Below are 18,344 nucleotides of genomic sequence, written 5' to 3'. Positions count from 1 at the left end.
CACAATGTAAATAAACAAAGCATTCCAAAATGCTAGATCCAGATTAACACTAAAGGGCATGCATAGCTAAAACTTTTTTTCTAGTTTTGGATGAGTGGTGAAGGGTTAGATGGGATTATATTTCTGTCTGTTTCCTGAGTGAGGAGATTCACCCTCTCTATTTGTTCTGGTGAATCAGTGTCACTAACACAGGCAGTGATTACCAATGTTTCGGTTGTTACCAGAACAGTAGGTGAGGGGAAATCTTCCAATACAGACACTGTATGAAATGTCTCCAATAAAATTCAGCAAGTCCAGTTGCCTTGAGTTATGTTTTGCAGATAGACACTTGTTCTGTCTTAAGAGAAAATCCCCCCACATTGTGTAGTGATATTCTTTCACTTCCTGTGTTTCAGAGACAGAAAGTGAAGGGATATCTCCCCAGCAGGAGCACAGCAAAAAAAACAACTTACGGGTGTTAACACTTCCCCACTTTATCTAAAACTAATTAAAAATACATTTGGGCTAAAAATTAACTTTAGGACCCCTAAGGCCGAATACTATTGAGTACTTGTATCTATTTCACCTGCTTACTTTTAAAGGCATAGTCCACCTTTGTGACCATGTTTCATGTTACACCCATATTTAGGGTGTAGCATGAAACATGGTCCCATTCTCTAAGTATGTAGACTTTGAATCAATAGACCCTACCCTTCCTATAGTGCACAGGGGGGAATATGATAACAACTTCTAGATGGCTGCATCAGAGCCGTAGCTAGCTCCTTTTGCGCCCGAGGCAAGAATAGAAAATTGTGCCCCACAACAGACGTGTGCGGTAAGTGACGTCAAGAGCCCCGCCTCCAGGATGGCGGCGCGCATGCACAGAATGCACTGCTGGCCAAATCCAAAATATCATAAAAATGTGATCCCTGACATTTCCCTTTCGAAATAGAAAAAAAGATTGAGGACACAGAGTCTCAGCCCATACAGGTGGGGGAGAGCAGCAGGGATCCGAGGAAAGGCTGCAGCCTGTGCTGCTCCTGTTCTCCTTGCCAAGCCGTGGCTGTGTTGGCCACTTGGCGCCGCTGTTACCAATGGCACCCTGTGCTTGCAATGGCAACAGGGACAAGGGGGCGCAGCCAGACCGGCCCTGGCTGCGCCTGAGGCAAGTGCCTCACTCGCCCCATGGTAGCTACAGCCCTGAGCTGCATATGTATGGAGAACAGCAACTTTTCTGTCTGCTGTGCTAATAAATCTAGACCGGCTAATACTGTTTTTCTGTCACGTTTGCGTAAGATTTTTTTTTTTTTGTGATTAAAAGACAAATTATTAATGGCAGAGTGTTTACTGAAGAAAATAAGATGTATACACTGTATAAGTTGTATTTTGTAAAGTTGTTGTGTAAAAGCTACATAATCTCATCTCTTCTTGATTTCCTGTAGGCTATTGACAGTATCCATCAAGTTGGAGTTTACTGTTTGGCTCTGGTACCAGCAAACACACTCCCTAAAACTCCCTTAGGTGGCATTCACCTGTCAGAGACCAAGCAACTGTTCCTTGAGGGGTCACTCCATCCATGCAATGTGCTCATGTGTCCTCACACCTGTGTAACGAACCTTCCAAAACCCAGACAAAAGCAGCCAGGTATGTCCAGGTCTCACAACATGCTAACTCTGAGACATAAATAGACCTACAGATACACATACCTGCAGCAGCCACCCAAACCCATGTAGTCACGGTTGATCACTGGGCTTTTCTAAAAGGCAAAGCCTTGACACTTATAGGTAGCTTCTGAGTTTGCTAATAAGCCCCTCAAATCTTATTGAACCAGTTTACAATCTTTAGAGACTTGCTAGCAAGAATGTCAGACACTTTTATGTGCAGAAGAGATATACAGACTGTATTAAAAACCTTCTTGCTAACAAATTTCTCCAACTGAATGTGCACTTTAGGTAGTTGCTTCAGAGTTATATTAAGCAGTTTTGAGTTACTTTTGCATGCAGCTTCACTTGTATGATGAAGGGAACAATGGGGTACATTATCTTCTAATGGACTAATCGACCCTAAACTGGTGTTTCTTGGTAATTGCTGGAGAATTGAACCATCGCATGAATTTCTGTGCTTGAGCTTTTGTGCCTGAAGACCTAATATGGCCCTTGTGGGGGCTCTTCCTGTTGAGTTTTTGTTATTTTATTGTAACAGAACCTAATTGTGGTTATATAATTTTCACGGAGCCTTCATTTGGGCTTTTTTATTTTATCCTTTCTATAAGAGAACAGAATGCACGTAAACTTGTCTAAACCATTTTGAATTGCAATCTGTTTCCCTGTGAATTACCTTTCCTTCTACAAGGCAGCAGAGCACTTCATTAAGAACACTGAGCTGTTAGACCTGCCTTCTACTAGCAATCAGAGGTATTGCAGAAGATATATGGAATCACCCCGTGTAGTTCTTAATCATGCCATTGTCATATTCTGAGCCAGTTGCAATTATCATTTTAAAACGGAGACATTTGCTACTGCACCCAACTTTCTCTATTATTATTCACTGCAGGTTATCTGTGAGAGCTCAAAGCTCCACAACCAGGATGTAGACTTAGGTACTGAAAAAAAAGATCAGAAACCAATTTGTGATTTTTGCAGTCATGTGATCACCTTGACAAGCCTAAAAGATTATATTTGTTTAAAGGAGAATTATTAGGTGAGTGCTTTTCACTCACCTTATAGTTCTAGCCGACCTGTGACAATGAGACTGTCACAGGTCGGCTCAGTAGATCGGGAGGTGAGCGAACACATACCGGTGTTCGCTCGCCTCTCGATCCTGTCACAGCTCTCTGCGGTGACACGGTGACAGGGGAGGGGCTGGATTCTCCCCGCTCTGATCCTCCAGCGCTGACTGGCGGGTCGGATGGGGGAGGGGCGGGTACAGCTGGCTCTGCCTCTAGATAGGCAGATCCAGCTGTCACTCACACAGCGGGGCGGATCTAGGCATAATTGTCAGGATCCGCTTCAGCTGCGGCGTCTCAGTATACCGCGAGCAGTAGCTTGCGGTATACTGTGGCGTCTCAGTATACCGCAAGCTGCAGCTCACGGTATGATGAGCTTAGGGTGACGGGAGGACGCTAGTTTGTCTCCTCCCGTTACCCTAAGGAGAACTATGGGGAAAAGCCTTAACCCCATAGTTCTCCTTTTAAAATGTATGTAAAATGGCTAGTGAAATGTTATGTATGTTTAGTGGGATTTCAAACTAGAATGATTTCTTTGCACAGTGTTAAAGTAGATTGATTCTTATGTGATGTTTGCATTGTATTGTCCCCTGCAGAAATTGGCCCTGCCTCTGTGATGGTGGGGAACCTGGTTTCTGGCAAGAGAATTGCACAAGCCAGTGGAAGGGATTTGGGACAAATCGAAGACAATGATCAGGCCAGAAAGGTAAGTAAAATCGTAAGGACTGATAAACATAGACAAGGAAGATCTATGGTAACTTCCTCTCACCACTAATTGTGATGAAAACCTTGCAAGATACAGCAGTTGATTGTCATTTTAGGAGACTGACAATAATGTTATCTGTAACAGAGATAAACAATGACACTGGCTAGTTAATGTGAAAAATGTAAATGTATTTAAATAAAGGTCACAGGAAAGTGGCAGATAGGATAATGGGCCTCTTGATTGGGAAATTTCTCATAAGGGCAGATAAGCTAATCTAGTTACCTTAAAGTTATTATGTAGCCATGCTATGGACAGTATTTATAGATTTGTAATAAATGATCTTTAAAGCAGGCCCTCACTGACCTCTGTAGCTTCAGGCATTGTGGAGCAATTCATCCTAAAACTTCACAGCAGAAGAACTGTTGTTGTTGTCCTCTCAACAACTTCAGTTTTTCTGCTGTGAGGATAAACACAGATAAGGAGGTTGGTGAGGGCTTTCCTAAAGTGCAAATGCCAAAAGCCAGCAGTGCTCATTGTACTTCTGAGGCCAATCGCAACAGTAATGCATCTTACCTACTCACATATCAGACACTTTTGGTTTTCTGCATGTCAGGTCACTTTAAGCACATTGGGTACCCAGAATGCCTGGGTACATGGACATAAAGATACTTCCTGAGTTGATAGGTTAGGATCCTGACTCTACCATATCCTACCTTGTAATTCACACTATTGGCCCATTACTGGGATGGGTACTTCACCATCCCATAGTGAAGTGTGAAGAGGCAAGCAATGGGGTTGGGTTCTTATTCTATTTAATTATCAGAGCACCCAGGCATTTTTGGTACCCCAGGGCGCTTTCTCTGAAAAATAGGAAAATACATGTCTGATGTTTTTTTTTTTTTTTTTTTTCTTGATGGGTAATTGAGAGGTCAGAAAATACATTTCATATTTTTACTTGAGAGGCAAAGTGAGCAGTTACAGTTAACAACACAGATTTAATATTATCATATGCTTCCCTTGCTCTGAGTTGTCATTTATTGTGTTATTTTATTGTCTTTGCATTAAAACAAATCATGTTACATCTTTGGAGAGTAATGAAGAGTGACATTGTAATTTAGATCTGCAGGAACGCGCTGGCTGGTTCTGACCCATAGTTATTAAGCGACCTATCCTTTTTATAAATGTGTTTATATTGATCCGCATGAAACAAATAGTCATTTTACATTATAACAGGATGGCATCTTAGTTCTGACTGCTGTGAAAATAAATTCATCATAGTGTTTCTGGTGTCACCAGTTCAGCTGGGTTTTTCAAATTATCTATGTTTAACCCTTCAGCTGCCCTCATGGCAGATTGGAGCTAAAAGCAGCCTAGACATTTAATGCTAAGCAGTATCTGTTTGCAGAGTTTGGTGAGCTTGGTATTCATTTTTACATGTATGTTTTAGGTATCGTGAGTGCATTGCTGGTTTGGCATGTAAATGAAACGCAAGCTTCAGGTTTAACTTTTTTTTAGTTTTAGATAGATAAGGAAAGCGTTAAGATTAGTCATGTTTTGTATTTCAGTTTGTGACCTCACTGGGGGAGTTTGCCCTCAAATCCTCTCCCTGTGATGCATACACAAGAAACGGGGATTACAAAGAGAGTAATGAAAACATTATTGGAAGTTCCAGGTTTTTGCAACTATACTAAAAGTCGTTTTGTCTGTGTCCTTGCTGCAAAGATTTCTCATCACTTCCTTTCCTGACAGAAAGTGAGGGGAAATCTCCCGCACAGGGACACAAACAGCAGTAACAAACTTGACAGAGGATCTAAACCTTCCCTGCTGTATCCAAAACAGGATAAGTTATGGTGGGAGTTGGTCTTAAGGTGAGATTAAGCAGCCAAGAAAAGCTCTGGTGTTCCCCACATGTGTTCTTAGAAACGCCAGAAAGGTGGCAATGGCCAGAATTGCCTTACTGCCAGTCCAGGCCTCATTGCACTTAGCTTACACCAAGGCCTACGTTAGTCTCTGTGCAGGCTATTTTTACCTATGTGGTCATTTTAATCTGCATTAAAGGATTAGCAGTCTATATTATTATTGTAAAATGTTTTCTCCCTCCAGTAAGTCTCGTGATGTAAAGTAAATTAATGTAGATAAGGTCACTTGCACTCCAGACTAATTTTCAGTCAATGTTTATTGACCTCTCATTGTGTCACATTGTCAAGCGACATTTCGGAACCACGCAGTTCCGTCTTCAGGCAAACAACAAGTACATCCGCCCAACTCCAAAGGGTTTCTATTCGATCAGGAGTGCGATGGGTTCCGTTTGAATATTGTAAATGTAAAGTATACACATAGGGCAGCATGTGCTTTAATACATTTTGCATGCATAGTACTGATGGGGTACTATTACAGATTTTTAGTTTTAGCCACCCTCTACACACTTCCTACATAACAATTGCACTACGCTTTAAATATAAATGCCTATATATACAGTATATATAGTGACCCATCTAATGCACGATGCTAAAAATAAATTATATAAACCAGTCCTTTAAATCCTTGCGAGTTCCACTTAAACAGCTTTCAAGCTTATACCTCCAGTGCTTCTAAACACTATAGAAATGTTCATTCACAATCATGATAAAGTGCTCCTAATAGAAAGTCCATTGCCAAACAAATGTGCTCTTCAGTGAGATAATCGTCAATTAGAAGTGCTCACACACCACCGTCATGTCTCAAATCCTCTTCCGCACTCACCAGATTGAGTTCACCATTACGTTATAGATGGACCTTATGTGCCTTATCTGAAAACCTGGAAAGCATTATTCAACTCTGCTCCGTTGACACTTCACTGTTAAGGTGCTGCTTGCTGTTTCCCTTCTATGTGTAAATAGTGCCACTTTACACCGGCTTCACCGCTCTCTGTATTCTGTCAAGCAGTTACTCATCCGATCCAACAAGGCTCAAAAAGATATATAAATAATTCCCATGGCATTGCCAATTAAATCTTCCTTTATTAAAAAACATTAAAATGCACTTACATAAAATCTGTCACTTATTAGTTTATCACACCGTCCTTAATCCTCCGGCCAGTGTCTCTCTCCTTCCAATGCGTTTCATTGATTGACTTCTCCTTTGGGATGCCATACCTTTTGTTGCATCTCTGCCACTTCCAATATTCTCGGAACAAAATGGACACTTGCCCCAATATACTAATTCAGGCCTCAGTATTTTGAACCACTAACCCAGAACAAGTATGCAGATCAGTTTAGTCAGAAATCCTTCTCTTCATACTTGTTCCAGGTTAGTGACTTCGTATTGAAGCCAGAATTGGGACATGACAACAAGGCAAGTAACATTTGCTGAATGAGAACTCGGCAATTCCAACCTCCGTGTTTCTCTTTCGAGAGGTAATGGTGACAACCTTCAATTTAGATCTTGTCTTAACCACTTGAAGTCCAGGGTGTTAAACCTCCTTCCTGTGCAGGCCATTTTTCAGTATTCAGCGCTGCGGTACTTTGACATTTATTCAGTCATACAACGCTGTACTAAAATTAATTTAATACCATTTTGTAGGGACAGATAGAGCTTTCTTTTGGTGGTATTTAATCACCACTGAAAATTTTGAGAAAAAAAAAACCTGTTTTCCCTACGTTATGTAATAAAACATTTATCAGCACCCAATTTTTTGGTAAAATATTAAAGACGGGGTCACGTCAGGTAAATAGATACCAAACATGTCAAGCTTTAAAATTGCGTGCGCCTGCGAAATCCCAAAAAACTACCATGCCTAAAATTGGCCATAGGCGATGCTTTTACTGCTCATCAGTTTAGTGTTATCAGTGATTAATGGCCCTTCAATTATTGCTCGCACTCCGACGTTCACGGTGACGTGTGGCATAATCGCTATTTTCATCCGATGCATATTTTTGTTTTTAGGTAAGTGCATGGGGGGGGACTTAAAACTTTTTAGTGGTTTTTTTTTTTTTTTTTTTCATAATTTTATTTGTAAAAAAAAAAGTTTAACATTTGATTGCAATCACATAGGGGGTTAAACATCCCCCTATGTGATAGCCAAAAAAACAATGACAGGTCCTCTTTATGGAGACATCAGGGAGCTCTAAGACCTCTAATGTCACCTGGGGACCCTTAAAGAAGCTGTTGAAGCAGGGATCTGCTTCACCAGCTTCTTCTTTGACTATAGCAGCCAACAAAATGACAGCTGAACGTGAAAGTGATGTAATACACATCGCTTCCGCCTTTAGAGAGAGGAGGAGGAGAGATAAGCGGTGGGGAATGCAGGGGGTGGAATTGCCGAATTCTTATTCAGCAAATGTTACTTGCCTTGTTGTCCTGTCCCAATTCTGGCTTCAATACTAAGTCGCTAACCCAAAACAAGTATGCAGAGAAGGGGGGCGGCACTCTGTACACCCTCATACAATCGATCGGCCAGCTATAGAGCTGGTCGAACACTTGTATATTAAAGTCGGCAACGGCGGGATGCTGCTCATGCTCGCCCGCGAGCAGAAAAAATCACTTAAATGTACGTCCACCCGCCGGGAAGCATCTGCCGTCTGCCCGTATTTTTGCGATGGGCGAACGGCAAGGGGTTAATGCGGCACAGGTTGCTGTAGCCTACATCACTACTTTTCCTATATATCTATATCAACATATACATAACACAAACATTACAGAGTTGGCATCAACAATGTACTACTCAATTGTAGTAGTTATATAATGTATTTATATGGAATTATAAATCAGACCTAAAGGAGGGACAATTGTGAAATAGAGTTTTAGTCCACATGAGAGATGGTGCAGAGGTGCTGTACGGATAGTGGTAAATAGCCTCCTTGTTTACACCATACTGCTGTCACCAACAGAGATTATGTTCTACCAGTCTAAACATTTTAATATGATTGAGTGCAGAACTCTGGCAATTGCACATGACATCACTATATTAATTTATTCATCTGTCTCATAATAATCCTTTAAATCCCCTTTTCCTTGTTTATTGATTTGCTTTTTGCCCACAATGTCCAAAATACAGGTCAACATTTAGAATTACACTGGATCCTTCTTGCGTCATGAATGCTGAGCTAAGCTGTATCTGTAACTGCAAAACAATATTTTCTAGATTTTTCTGTGCATATACAGTTGTGCTCCTCAGTTTACATACCCCTGTATGTAATGTATAAAATATTAGCTATTTTCGTTCCACTGTCACAAAACAGCTTGCTTGTAATATGACAAAAAGCTCCCAAATAAGCCTCAAAACAGAATCATTTGTAGTGATGAGACCAAAATTGAACTTGGTCACAACCATAAGGGCTTGTTCACACCAGATCTGGATGAGTTTCTGAATATGCAGTGCAGTGCGTTTTTGACGAGTTCCGGTCCGGTTTTTTCCTTTTGCCTAAAATGGGCTTTCAGGTGTAGTCCAGTGCCTTACAGAGCGTTTGCATGCATTTGGGTGTGTTTCAGAGCAGAAAAAATACTGCCCTCTGCAGTTTTTCCACATGCACTGGAACTCAATGCTGTGGTATGAACTAGAGCCCAAAATACCATTGGAATACATTGGAGGCATTTTTGATGCGTTATGTAACTGCCTTGCACTGCGCCTGTGCTGCACTTGGTGTGAACAAGCCTTAAATGTTTGGAGATGAACATTTGCATTCATCAGCCCTGAAAGTACACATGGGATGCACTTTCACCTCTCAACATGATAGTGATCCAAGTCCACCCTTAAGTGGCTGCAGGAGAAAAAAGTGAAGGTTCGAGAATGGTAATCACTCCTGACCTCAATATCACTGGGCCAGTTTGGGGAGATTTCAAACATGCAATTCATGCTAGACAACCAAAGCATTTGCCAAGAAACATGGGCAGCAAATAAAGAGCCTCATTTACAAATATCACAACCGTCAGTTGTTTCACTTGTAATGGGATTTCTCTTAGCAGTCCTTCAGAAAGGATGCTGATGGCAGTGCAAGGCACAAACATGGCTGTTAGATGGAAAATCTACAAATCTGTGTGTGGAATATGGTAATTGCATGGTATTATGACAATGAACAAGTAAAGTAAACATTTCGTAATGACTTGTAAAATTGGGATCTCAATCAACATACACTGCAGAGCTCCTTTTAAGAATAGGTGTGTGGTGGACAGTTTTTTTTTAAAGAATCACTTGAATAAACTTTGTTACCCTTTCCCTGCCTTCTGGCCTTCTACTTCCACTGAAAATAACTCCCTTTTTTATAAGTTTTCCTGGTGTTTTAGCTTTGTGAACTGAGCTGAATGAAAGCAACATTGAAACAGTTGGTACATCTAGTAAAAGGAGAACCATGGGGGTAAGTGTTTTTCCCCATAGTTCTCGAGTGTCACAGGAGGACATATACTAGCGCCCTCCCGTGACCCAAAGCTCAGTATATCGTGAGCTACAGCTCGCGGTATACTGAGACCGCCGCAGCCCGGACAGATCCTGACATTACTGTCGAGATCCACCCAGCTGCGTGAATGACAGCTGGCTCTGCCTATCTAGAGGCAGATCCAGCTGTACCCGCCCCTGCAGGGAATCTCTTTAGGGAACGGTGACTGACAGTCACCGCTCTCTGCAGGGAGATGATCGAGAAGTGAGCGAGCGATGGCATGTGTTCGCTCACTTCCCGATCTATTGAGCCGACGTGTGACAGTTTAATTGTCACACGTCGACTCGAACCATGAGGATGAGTGATTTTCACTCGCCTCATCGTTCTCCTTTAAGTTGACATTACCGGCATAGGAGATCTCTAAGGTTCTAATGTTTTATAAGCTTTATCTTTCTCATGCTGCCTGTCTTCTGAGGGGAATTTATCAAAACTGGAGAAGAAGAATCTGGAGCAGTTGCCTATGGCAACCAATCAGCTTCTCTATTTGGTTTGTTTAGTTAAGGTTTGAAAATGAAAGGTGGATGCTGATTGGTTGGCATGGGCAACTGCTCCAGATTCTGTCTGCTCCAGTTTTGACAAATTCCCCTGTCTGTAGCATTGCATTTGTTAAATATCATGTGCCTCCCCTTGCTAATGTCGGGGGTTGCACTTTAGGCCTCTTAAATCAATTAGGTTGACCACTGGGCTAAATGGATTCACATGCTATGAAGTTGTACAAAGATGCATCTATATTCAAAGTGCATTGGTATCATGCCAAGGGGGATGCTGATATCCCTGTACTTCTAGCACATACACATCATATTTATAATGCCTAATTATAAATAAGCCTCTCACAAAGACACTGTGCCTTAATACCCTATCTAAGGTAGAAGTACCAGTAGAGCCTAATTTAAGGCTTCCCACTTAGTCCTCTCTTGTCTCCTCACAGCTGAAGGGTCAGAGCCATATTAGTGAGACTGTTTTGCGGTTGCAGATCTAGTTGTTTTGGCAGCACTCTGGGTGAGTCATATTAAGATACAAAATGAAGAAACAAAGGCTGTTTCCAGGCACACTTGCATCACTGAGCAAGTACACATTACCGTATCAGCGTTTGTCATTTAACACAGCTATACTGAGCAGAGCCCTCTGTTTATCCGTCATACCCAGATGCAGCTTTTGTTTGTCTTCATGCGGAATATTTTTAGAATAAACATATTTGTTCTGCCTCTTATTAGAAATAAGATGAAAAAAACTGGTAATATTTAGTGACATATTATATAATGCAAAACACGCAATTGCATATGGAACATATTATGGAAGAGACGTTTACGCCACTTAGCTCCCAGGCAATTTGTTCTCCAAGCCCTCTGTGAGCCTTTCGGAAACGGTTATAAAATATCAGTACCATACATTGACCAGAAATGTTCGCTTTTAAGTTAAAAGCTCTGTTCAGATAACATAGACTTGCAGGTATCCTCCAATCTGAAACCGTTGTAACATTCACATATTTTATCTGCTTCATTAGTTTGCACTTGTACCTTTCTTGTGCCGCTACCTTTTTACCAGTCACCCTTTCATAGGTCATCAAGCACTCTCCAGGATTCCAAATATTTCTGTGCCCCCTAAAACAAAAAGTTTATCTCCCATTACCTACCTTTTTCCATCGGTACACAGGAAGAAACACCACAGCTCACATAACCATCAAGGACATGGGGATGCATCCCTTTGCTTGGTGGGCTGAGTGGCAGCCAGTGTTCATGATCCTGTGCATTCTGCATATGTAATGGCTGATAAAGCCTCTTTAGCATTGTAGGTGTGTGTGTGTGTGTGTTTGTCAGTGCTTGTGTGTTATTGTATTTCTGAATAAAATTGTAACTTAGCGCACATAACCTACCTGTACATTGTACCAAATGCTTTTATGCCTGTTATTTCATATGACTCAATAAACTCTAATCGGAGTAATGGAGTTATGGGGAGGCATAAAAATTAACTTAAACTAGGCCTAGATAATTTTAGATTTGGGTACACAATAGCAAATAGATGTGACTCTACAAAACACCATAGAGACTCCAGCAGTGTTGAAGCTGAATATAACAAAATTGAACAATACCCAAAATACATTAAAAATAAATCCATTGAGGTACACTTTTATGGTGATCTCACAGATCAATTAAAAACATGTTTGAGCTCCTTCAAACTAAACAGGTGTAGCTGCGTGTCTCAAAACATAATGGGGTAAAAAATTATTAAAAGACCTTAATTTAGCTGTTAATACACAAAGCATGACATTTTGCTTGTATGTCCCTGCAGTAAAAATGTAATTATGTCATTACACTAAATTCACTTAGTTGTGCCAGAGATAACGTTACTGCCAAGCCATTCCATATTTGGCACTACTTCTAGCACAGAAAATCAGTGACCAAAGTGTGTGCTTTTGTGTGAAGAGGTATTGGGCATGAGAAAGTTTGTGTTTAATTTTATTGTCCATATTTTAAGAGGCTGACCTCCATTTATGTACAATACAACACAATTCTTGCTGACAAATCTTTTGTGGCTATTATGAAGTTATTGTAATCCTATTCCGGAAACATTACAACTGTGCTAATCTCAAAGTCCTCTCATTTACCTTCAGTGATGTACAAATGTGGTGCTTATAGACTTGGCAGGCTTCTCAGGGCTTCTGGTAGAACTGTAGCTTCTTTTCATTTGATTCGTTGATTTGCATCCTCTCTCTAAAACCGCTTTGTAAGTGGTTAGTGCAGCAGTGAGTTCATAAGAAGGGCAATGATTAAACCAGTCAACACATACGGTAATTTGGGCATTTAAAAAAATTAAGCTAGCAGGATATGGACATAAAGAAGATGAAATCCACTAAGCAAGAAGACTTTGTCTGAATAAGTTAAATGCAAAATGTAAACTTTTGAGGTATATTTTTAACTGTTATCTTCTTACTTTTATCACAGCTTTACTTGAAGTAGAAACACATCCTTGATGATATTTAATGGTGAATATTTGTGTTTTCATTTCAGTTTTTATTCTTGTCGGAAGTCCTTCAGTGGAGAGCACAAACAACTCCTGATCATGTACTTTACACTTTGTTAAATTCAAGGGTAAGATCTACAATGTTCTAATGTCACCGGCTTTTGTGCTTTTTCACTGGACCCATTGCATCCAAATGACAGCGCTTTTAAACTGAGAAGATTGCACAGAAAACAATTTAATGTAACATCATGCATTTCTTTCTTTTAAATCCTACTTGCCTGCATGAAGCTGGCTGTTTACATCTGTTCTGCCTATTGTATCCTATTAAAACGGGAGAGGTAGATAGGGGTACAGTCTCTTTCTTGCTGAATTGTTAAGCTATCAGGGACATCAAAGGCTCTGTGTGGCATAATTGTGTCTAGCATACTGGAATGTATATGCTACGTTCAGTTTGTTGTTATAGATCTATGTATTAAATGTAACAATCCAGGAGTTCTGCCCTGTTCTTTTTAAATGGTGTCCTTCATATGTTTTGTCCAAGATGGTGTTGGCCGCTGCCAAATTTTTTACATGCTCTATCCCTTCCTTTTGGCAAATATTTCACTTTCCAAATTAGTAATAGGGAACACTATCACAACTCAGAAAGCCTCACTTGACTTCAGCTCTAGGATGAGAATACCTAATTGTGGGACCATAAAACAGTGGTCAGTTTAATGACATAAGCAAAAATGCATGAGAAAGCAAATGTTTACTTCAAGTCAAAATGTGCCTTTCTTAAACCTCTAAACTCTTTTGATCTTTGTGAATAATACCCTGTTTTCATCTGCAGGGAACAATAGCCAACTCTCTGACATGTAGCCAACTGCATAAGCGAGCTGAAAAGATTGCTGTGATGTTAATGGAAAGGGGACATTTACAGGATGGAGATCATGTGGCTCTTGTGTATCCTCCAGGTGCTGTTTTTTTTTTCTTCATAGATAACATTTTGTCTTTATTATGTGTTTTATGTATTATGTCTCAAAATTGATAACCAGTGGCAGACTATCAGTGGCAATGGCAGAATGGGCATCTCTCTAACCGGCCTGATTTCAAGGGGTCAATGGGTCTTCTGCAACAACGTTGTAATAAATGGTGTTGTAGTAATACCCCTAAGCAGGTGTCCCCTGCACAGCCCTGGATAATACTACCGGCAGCTGTGCAGAAACCCCTTCACAGCAGTAACTTGACTAGGAGCACTACTGCACCCTTTCCCCAATGAATGATGAGGAGAGAATGCAGGATCACCTTAGTATCTGGGACAGGGTGCTCTTGTGGCATATAAATGTGGTTCCTGTAGAGCATGGCACAGTGCAACCTATGACTTTGTGGAGCCCTGCATAGAGTTCATGCTAAACCTACAGCCTCTTTGTATTGAATTATTTTCTTAGTGAACTCCAGTGGTGGCTGAATGTCATTTTCTCAGGGTGGGCTTCCTGATGGTGACAACAGTGGAGCATGCTTGTGTATTTTATGTTAAAACAGTCACATGTAGGCTTAATCAAAACGCTGTGTGACAGGGTGACAATGCAGGAGCACAATTGAGAAACAGGCACAGAGTGTTTTCACCTGAACAAGGACCTTCATGGCAGTATCAATAGCTAATTATTTTAACCCAAGCTGCAGATTAAAGAAAAATAAAAATTACTTTGAAATTCCACTGACATGTTACAGCCAATATAAGATTTTAATGGTTAGGTTTACATGTACTTTGTGAAAATAACAGTTACTCCTTTGCTTACAGACTGATGGCATTTTATTACTTTTTTTATGCAGGAATAGACCTGATTGCAGCATTTTATGGCTGTCTGTATGCAGGCTGTGTGCCAATAACTGTGCGACCTCCACACCCGCAGAATATTGCAACCACGCTGCCAACAGTGAAGATGATAGTGGAGGTAAGACCTGGATCTTCTGTGACAAACTTCCGAGGTTAAAGACAATCATTTCTATTACATGTGGGACATTACTGATCTGCAGATATAATTTTTCATCAGTTCAGTGCGTCTGTGTAAAGAAAACAGGATGGATTGTGTAGTCTGCTTATGAATACTTGTATGCACACAATGATCTCATCGATAACATAAGCACACCTTGTTGTAAAATGGCTAAATGTCTTCATTGTAGCCTACCAATAGAAAATATTCAAAAACCTCAAAACAAATATATGTATAATATATATATCCTAGAAAATAACAACCTATTGGGGTGACTTGAGAATCACTGAATTATCTGATGATGAGTTCTGATACAGTATCTTCCTAAGGCCATGCTCCCATGAGCCCTGGATTTGGTTGCTGATGCAGTGTCCATAGTGTTGGTGCAGTGTTAAGGGGATCTACCTGGGAGAAGCAACAGAAGTGAAAAGCTAGCCATGGTACAGTCACCGTACAGCTTTGGTGGGTGGGGGAGCTGTTGGCGTGGCTCAAATACGATATTACAGTACTTTGTTTAAATGCCTATTAAAGATGGCCATAGTCTAGTAGATGTTTCTCTGCACAATCTACATGTCACCGTCTGGTCTTTCTACAACTTGTTCATATGACTGGTGGTTGAAGGAAGAACTATCTTTGATGCTGGAGCCCTTCCCCCAAGATCTCCCTCGTATCCTGCGGATAACATATTAAGGCATTTTAGAGGTTCTGTATAGAAATGTAGACCAAAAAAGCCCTACCAGCAGCAGTTAAATAATTACTTTGAATTGTTTTAACCTGCATATTTAAAGTGGAGCCTGAAATGTCATTGTTTGCAGGTGGTAGCAGTTTACCTTTTCCCCCCCCCCTCTAGTTTATTTAAATGAGCCTTTCTGTTGTGTATCTAAAGGTGCCCATACACCTTACAATTATCTGCAGATTTTCTGTGGTCAGATGGAAAAAGTGCAACAGATTGGCCCATGTGGAGATTCCTCCATCCACACAGTTAAGTGTAGATGGAGGAATCTGTTGCACCTTTTCCATCTGACCACAGAAAATCTGCAGATAGTTGTAAGGTGTATGGCCAGCTTTAGTTACGAACATGTTATGATAATAGAAGGAAAAAGTGGAACCACACACTTCAAATTAAACAGATCCTAATTGCCTTATAAACAACGTGAAGTTTTTTGTTTTTTTTTGTAAAATTAATTTTCATTTGCATCTCGGATTTCATGCTCATTAGTTAATAAACTTTTAGTTATGCTCATCAAAAATGTTTGGAACAGAAGCTACTTATTAATTAAACAATCCCAACATTTAAAGGGACTTGCCACCTCATGTCAACTTTATCTGAAATTAGTTAAGAAGTTGTTTTTTTTTTCCATTCCCTCTCATAAACAAGAGTGTGACCCTATTTATCATTCACATTGCCTGGCCAGGCTTAGTCTCTTAGGCCTCATTCACACTGGAATCGGCTGGCGCATGCCGGGCCGTCGAGCAGCTCCCGGGAAGGACAGGTGCCGCGTGTGATTAGTACGCCCCCAACGTGTGATTAGTACGCCCCCCTAGGCTCACCTCAAGTGCAGGTCCGTATGGGTGCGTGTTAACTGGCTCAGACGCAGACGGGATCCATCCTGTCGGTGTACAAGTACGTTCACCTGCATGGACGTGCAGGGCAGGTGAACGTAGGGGGGCGTACGGCCACATAGTACCATAGAGAAGGACGGGGACTGCGTGCTAATCACACGCAGCACCTGTCCTTCCCGGGAGCTGCCCAATGCAGCCCTGCACGCAGCACGGAGTTGTACGTGCCGGCCGATTCCAGTGTGAATAAGCCCTTAAGGCGCCCTTTCTCATCCAGGGTGCTGTGGCACCCTGGAGTGCCTTTTGGCTTCCTCAGGGGTGCCTCGAGATTTCCAGTGTCATGCCTTTGCATGGTGCAGGCAGTCCGGCCACTAGCACCATGGGAATGAATAATGCCAATCCAGGGAAGGTGGTATCCATTCAGAAAAGGACAGAAGTTTGCCTCTGTCTAGGACTGCTCCACCTCCTCTTCTCTGCCATGCTGCAGTGGCTCCTGCTGTGATGGAAGGGCTTTATTGTAATGGGAGGGCTGAGGACTCTGATGTGAAGGGGGAACCTTATGTGAAAGTGGGCTTTAATGTAAATGAGGGATTCTGATGTTGCAGTGTGAGGGTGGAGACTGATGTGAAGGCGGGTTCTGATGAAAAGGGGGACTCTTATGTGAAAGGAGAGGGGGGTTCTTATATGGATGGGGAAGCCCACTTTTTTGCTTCATAAAATGTTTACCAGATCCCTGTCTCGGATAAGTATGGATTTTGAATGTTTGGCTTCTCAATACAGCTTTGCTCCCTTTTGTGCTAACGTTCATAAAATTCATGCTGTGACTTTTAATACATTAGTGCCAGAGATTGCTCAGTGTGTGAAATCTGGGGTGTTGACAGTGTCATTACTCACGATAATAAGAAATACATTGCACATTCATTTATTAATATGAAGTATATAGCAGCTTTATTTAAGATCTATGAAAGCTTCACAGGGTATAAATGATGGAAATAGGGAAATTATTGATCGATACTGCAGTTTTGTCCTTGGTAACAAGTTAGTTATACAGTAAGGATAAAGTAGTTAGAATGTGCATATCTGTGGATATGGTTGCTGATTGTGGTTTATTTCTTTGGATGTGCCCTTCAGTCTGATAGCACTTTCTTTTGGCGGATCCAGACATAATTGTCGGGATCCGCTTCAGCTGGGGCGTCTAAGTATACCGCGAGCAGCAGCTCACGGTATACTGTGGCATCTCAGTATACCGCGAGCTACAGCGACGGGAGGACGCTAGTTTGTGTCCTCCCGTTACCCTAAGGAGAACTATGGGGAAAAGCCTTAACCCCATAGTTCTCCTTTAAATACTCATGGGCCAGTGAATGAGTCAGAGAGATGAACAACCATCTCTCTTATATTTTTACTGCTTGTTCCTCGCGTTTTACCCTAGTGTATGGAGAGAAAAAAATGTCTAAATTCTAAAAATTTCTAAATTCTAGAAACATGCTGCTTTCTCCTTTTTTATTTGAGTGCTCCTAATTAATTGACTTTCCCTTTCTGAACACTGCGTATAAAGCATGTACCATGCTGTCTTATCAGGTACTGGAAATATCCTCCTTACCATCTTGTCTTGAATTGTATTGTAACTGTAATGTCTTCCTTATATTGTAAAGCGCTGCGCAAACTGTTGTCGCTATATAAATACTATAATAATAATAGTAATATCACTGACGTTGTAGCCATGCACTGGTCGCCAGGATTGCTTCCAGCAAAATTATGCCAGTGGGTCCTGGTGCAAACTTTAACTAGGACCTCTGATAAATATTAATAATTGCAAGGTTGCTCTTTTTAATATTTACGGTGCTATATTTGAAATATGCAAATTTTCTGTAAATCATTTCAATAAATGCAGATACAGTGAAGAAAAAAAAATAAGTTAAGTGAAGACAAATGTTACATTCAGCCATTCCATGCAGTAACAGATAGAGGCGAGTATGATTTTAGCAAACTTAATTTCCCTGCTAAAATACCAATTCTGCCTGTGGCACAAC

General features: G+C 41.0%; 1 protein-coding gene across 2 annotated transcripts in view; it reads left to right on the top strand.

Moving 5' to 3' along the window:
* Positions 1–18,344, top strand: part of DIP2C (disco interacting protein 2 homolog C) — a 358,168-nt gene that overhangs the window by 287,002 nt on the left and 52,822 nt on the right. For both annotated transcript variants that reach the window (XM_018554178.1, XM_018554179.1), the window contains 5 exons: positions 1,422–1,623; positions 3,301–3,410; positions 12,829–12,909; positions 13,611–13,734; positions 14,594–14,715. In XM_018554178.1, coding sequence (XP_018409680.1) covers positions 1,422–1,623; positions 3,301–3,410; positions 12,829–12,909; positions 13,611–13,734; positions 14,594–14,715 — 639 coding nt within the window. The remainder of the gene's footprint in view (positions 1–1,421; positions 1,624–3,300; positions 3,411–12,828; positions 12,910–13,610; positions 13,735–14,593; positions 14,716–18,344) is intronic.

This window comes from Nanorana parkeri, unplaced genomic scaffold, assembly GCF_000935625.1.
Source record: "Nanorana parkeri isolate BGI_ZX_2015 unplaced genomic scaffold, ASM93562v1 scaffold145, whole genome shotgun sequence".
NCBI lineage: Eukaryota > Metazoa > Chordata > Amphibia > Anura > Dicroglossidae > Nanorana > Nanorana parkeri.
This window is presented reverse-complemented; position numbering and strand designations above follow the sequence as displayed.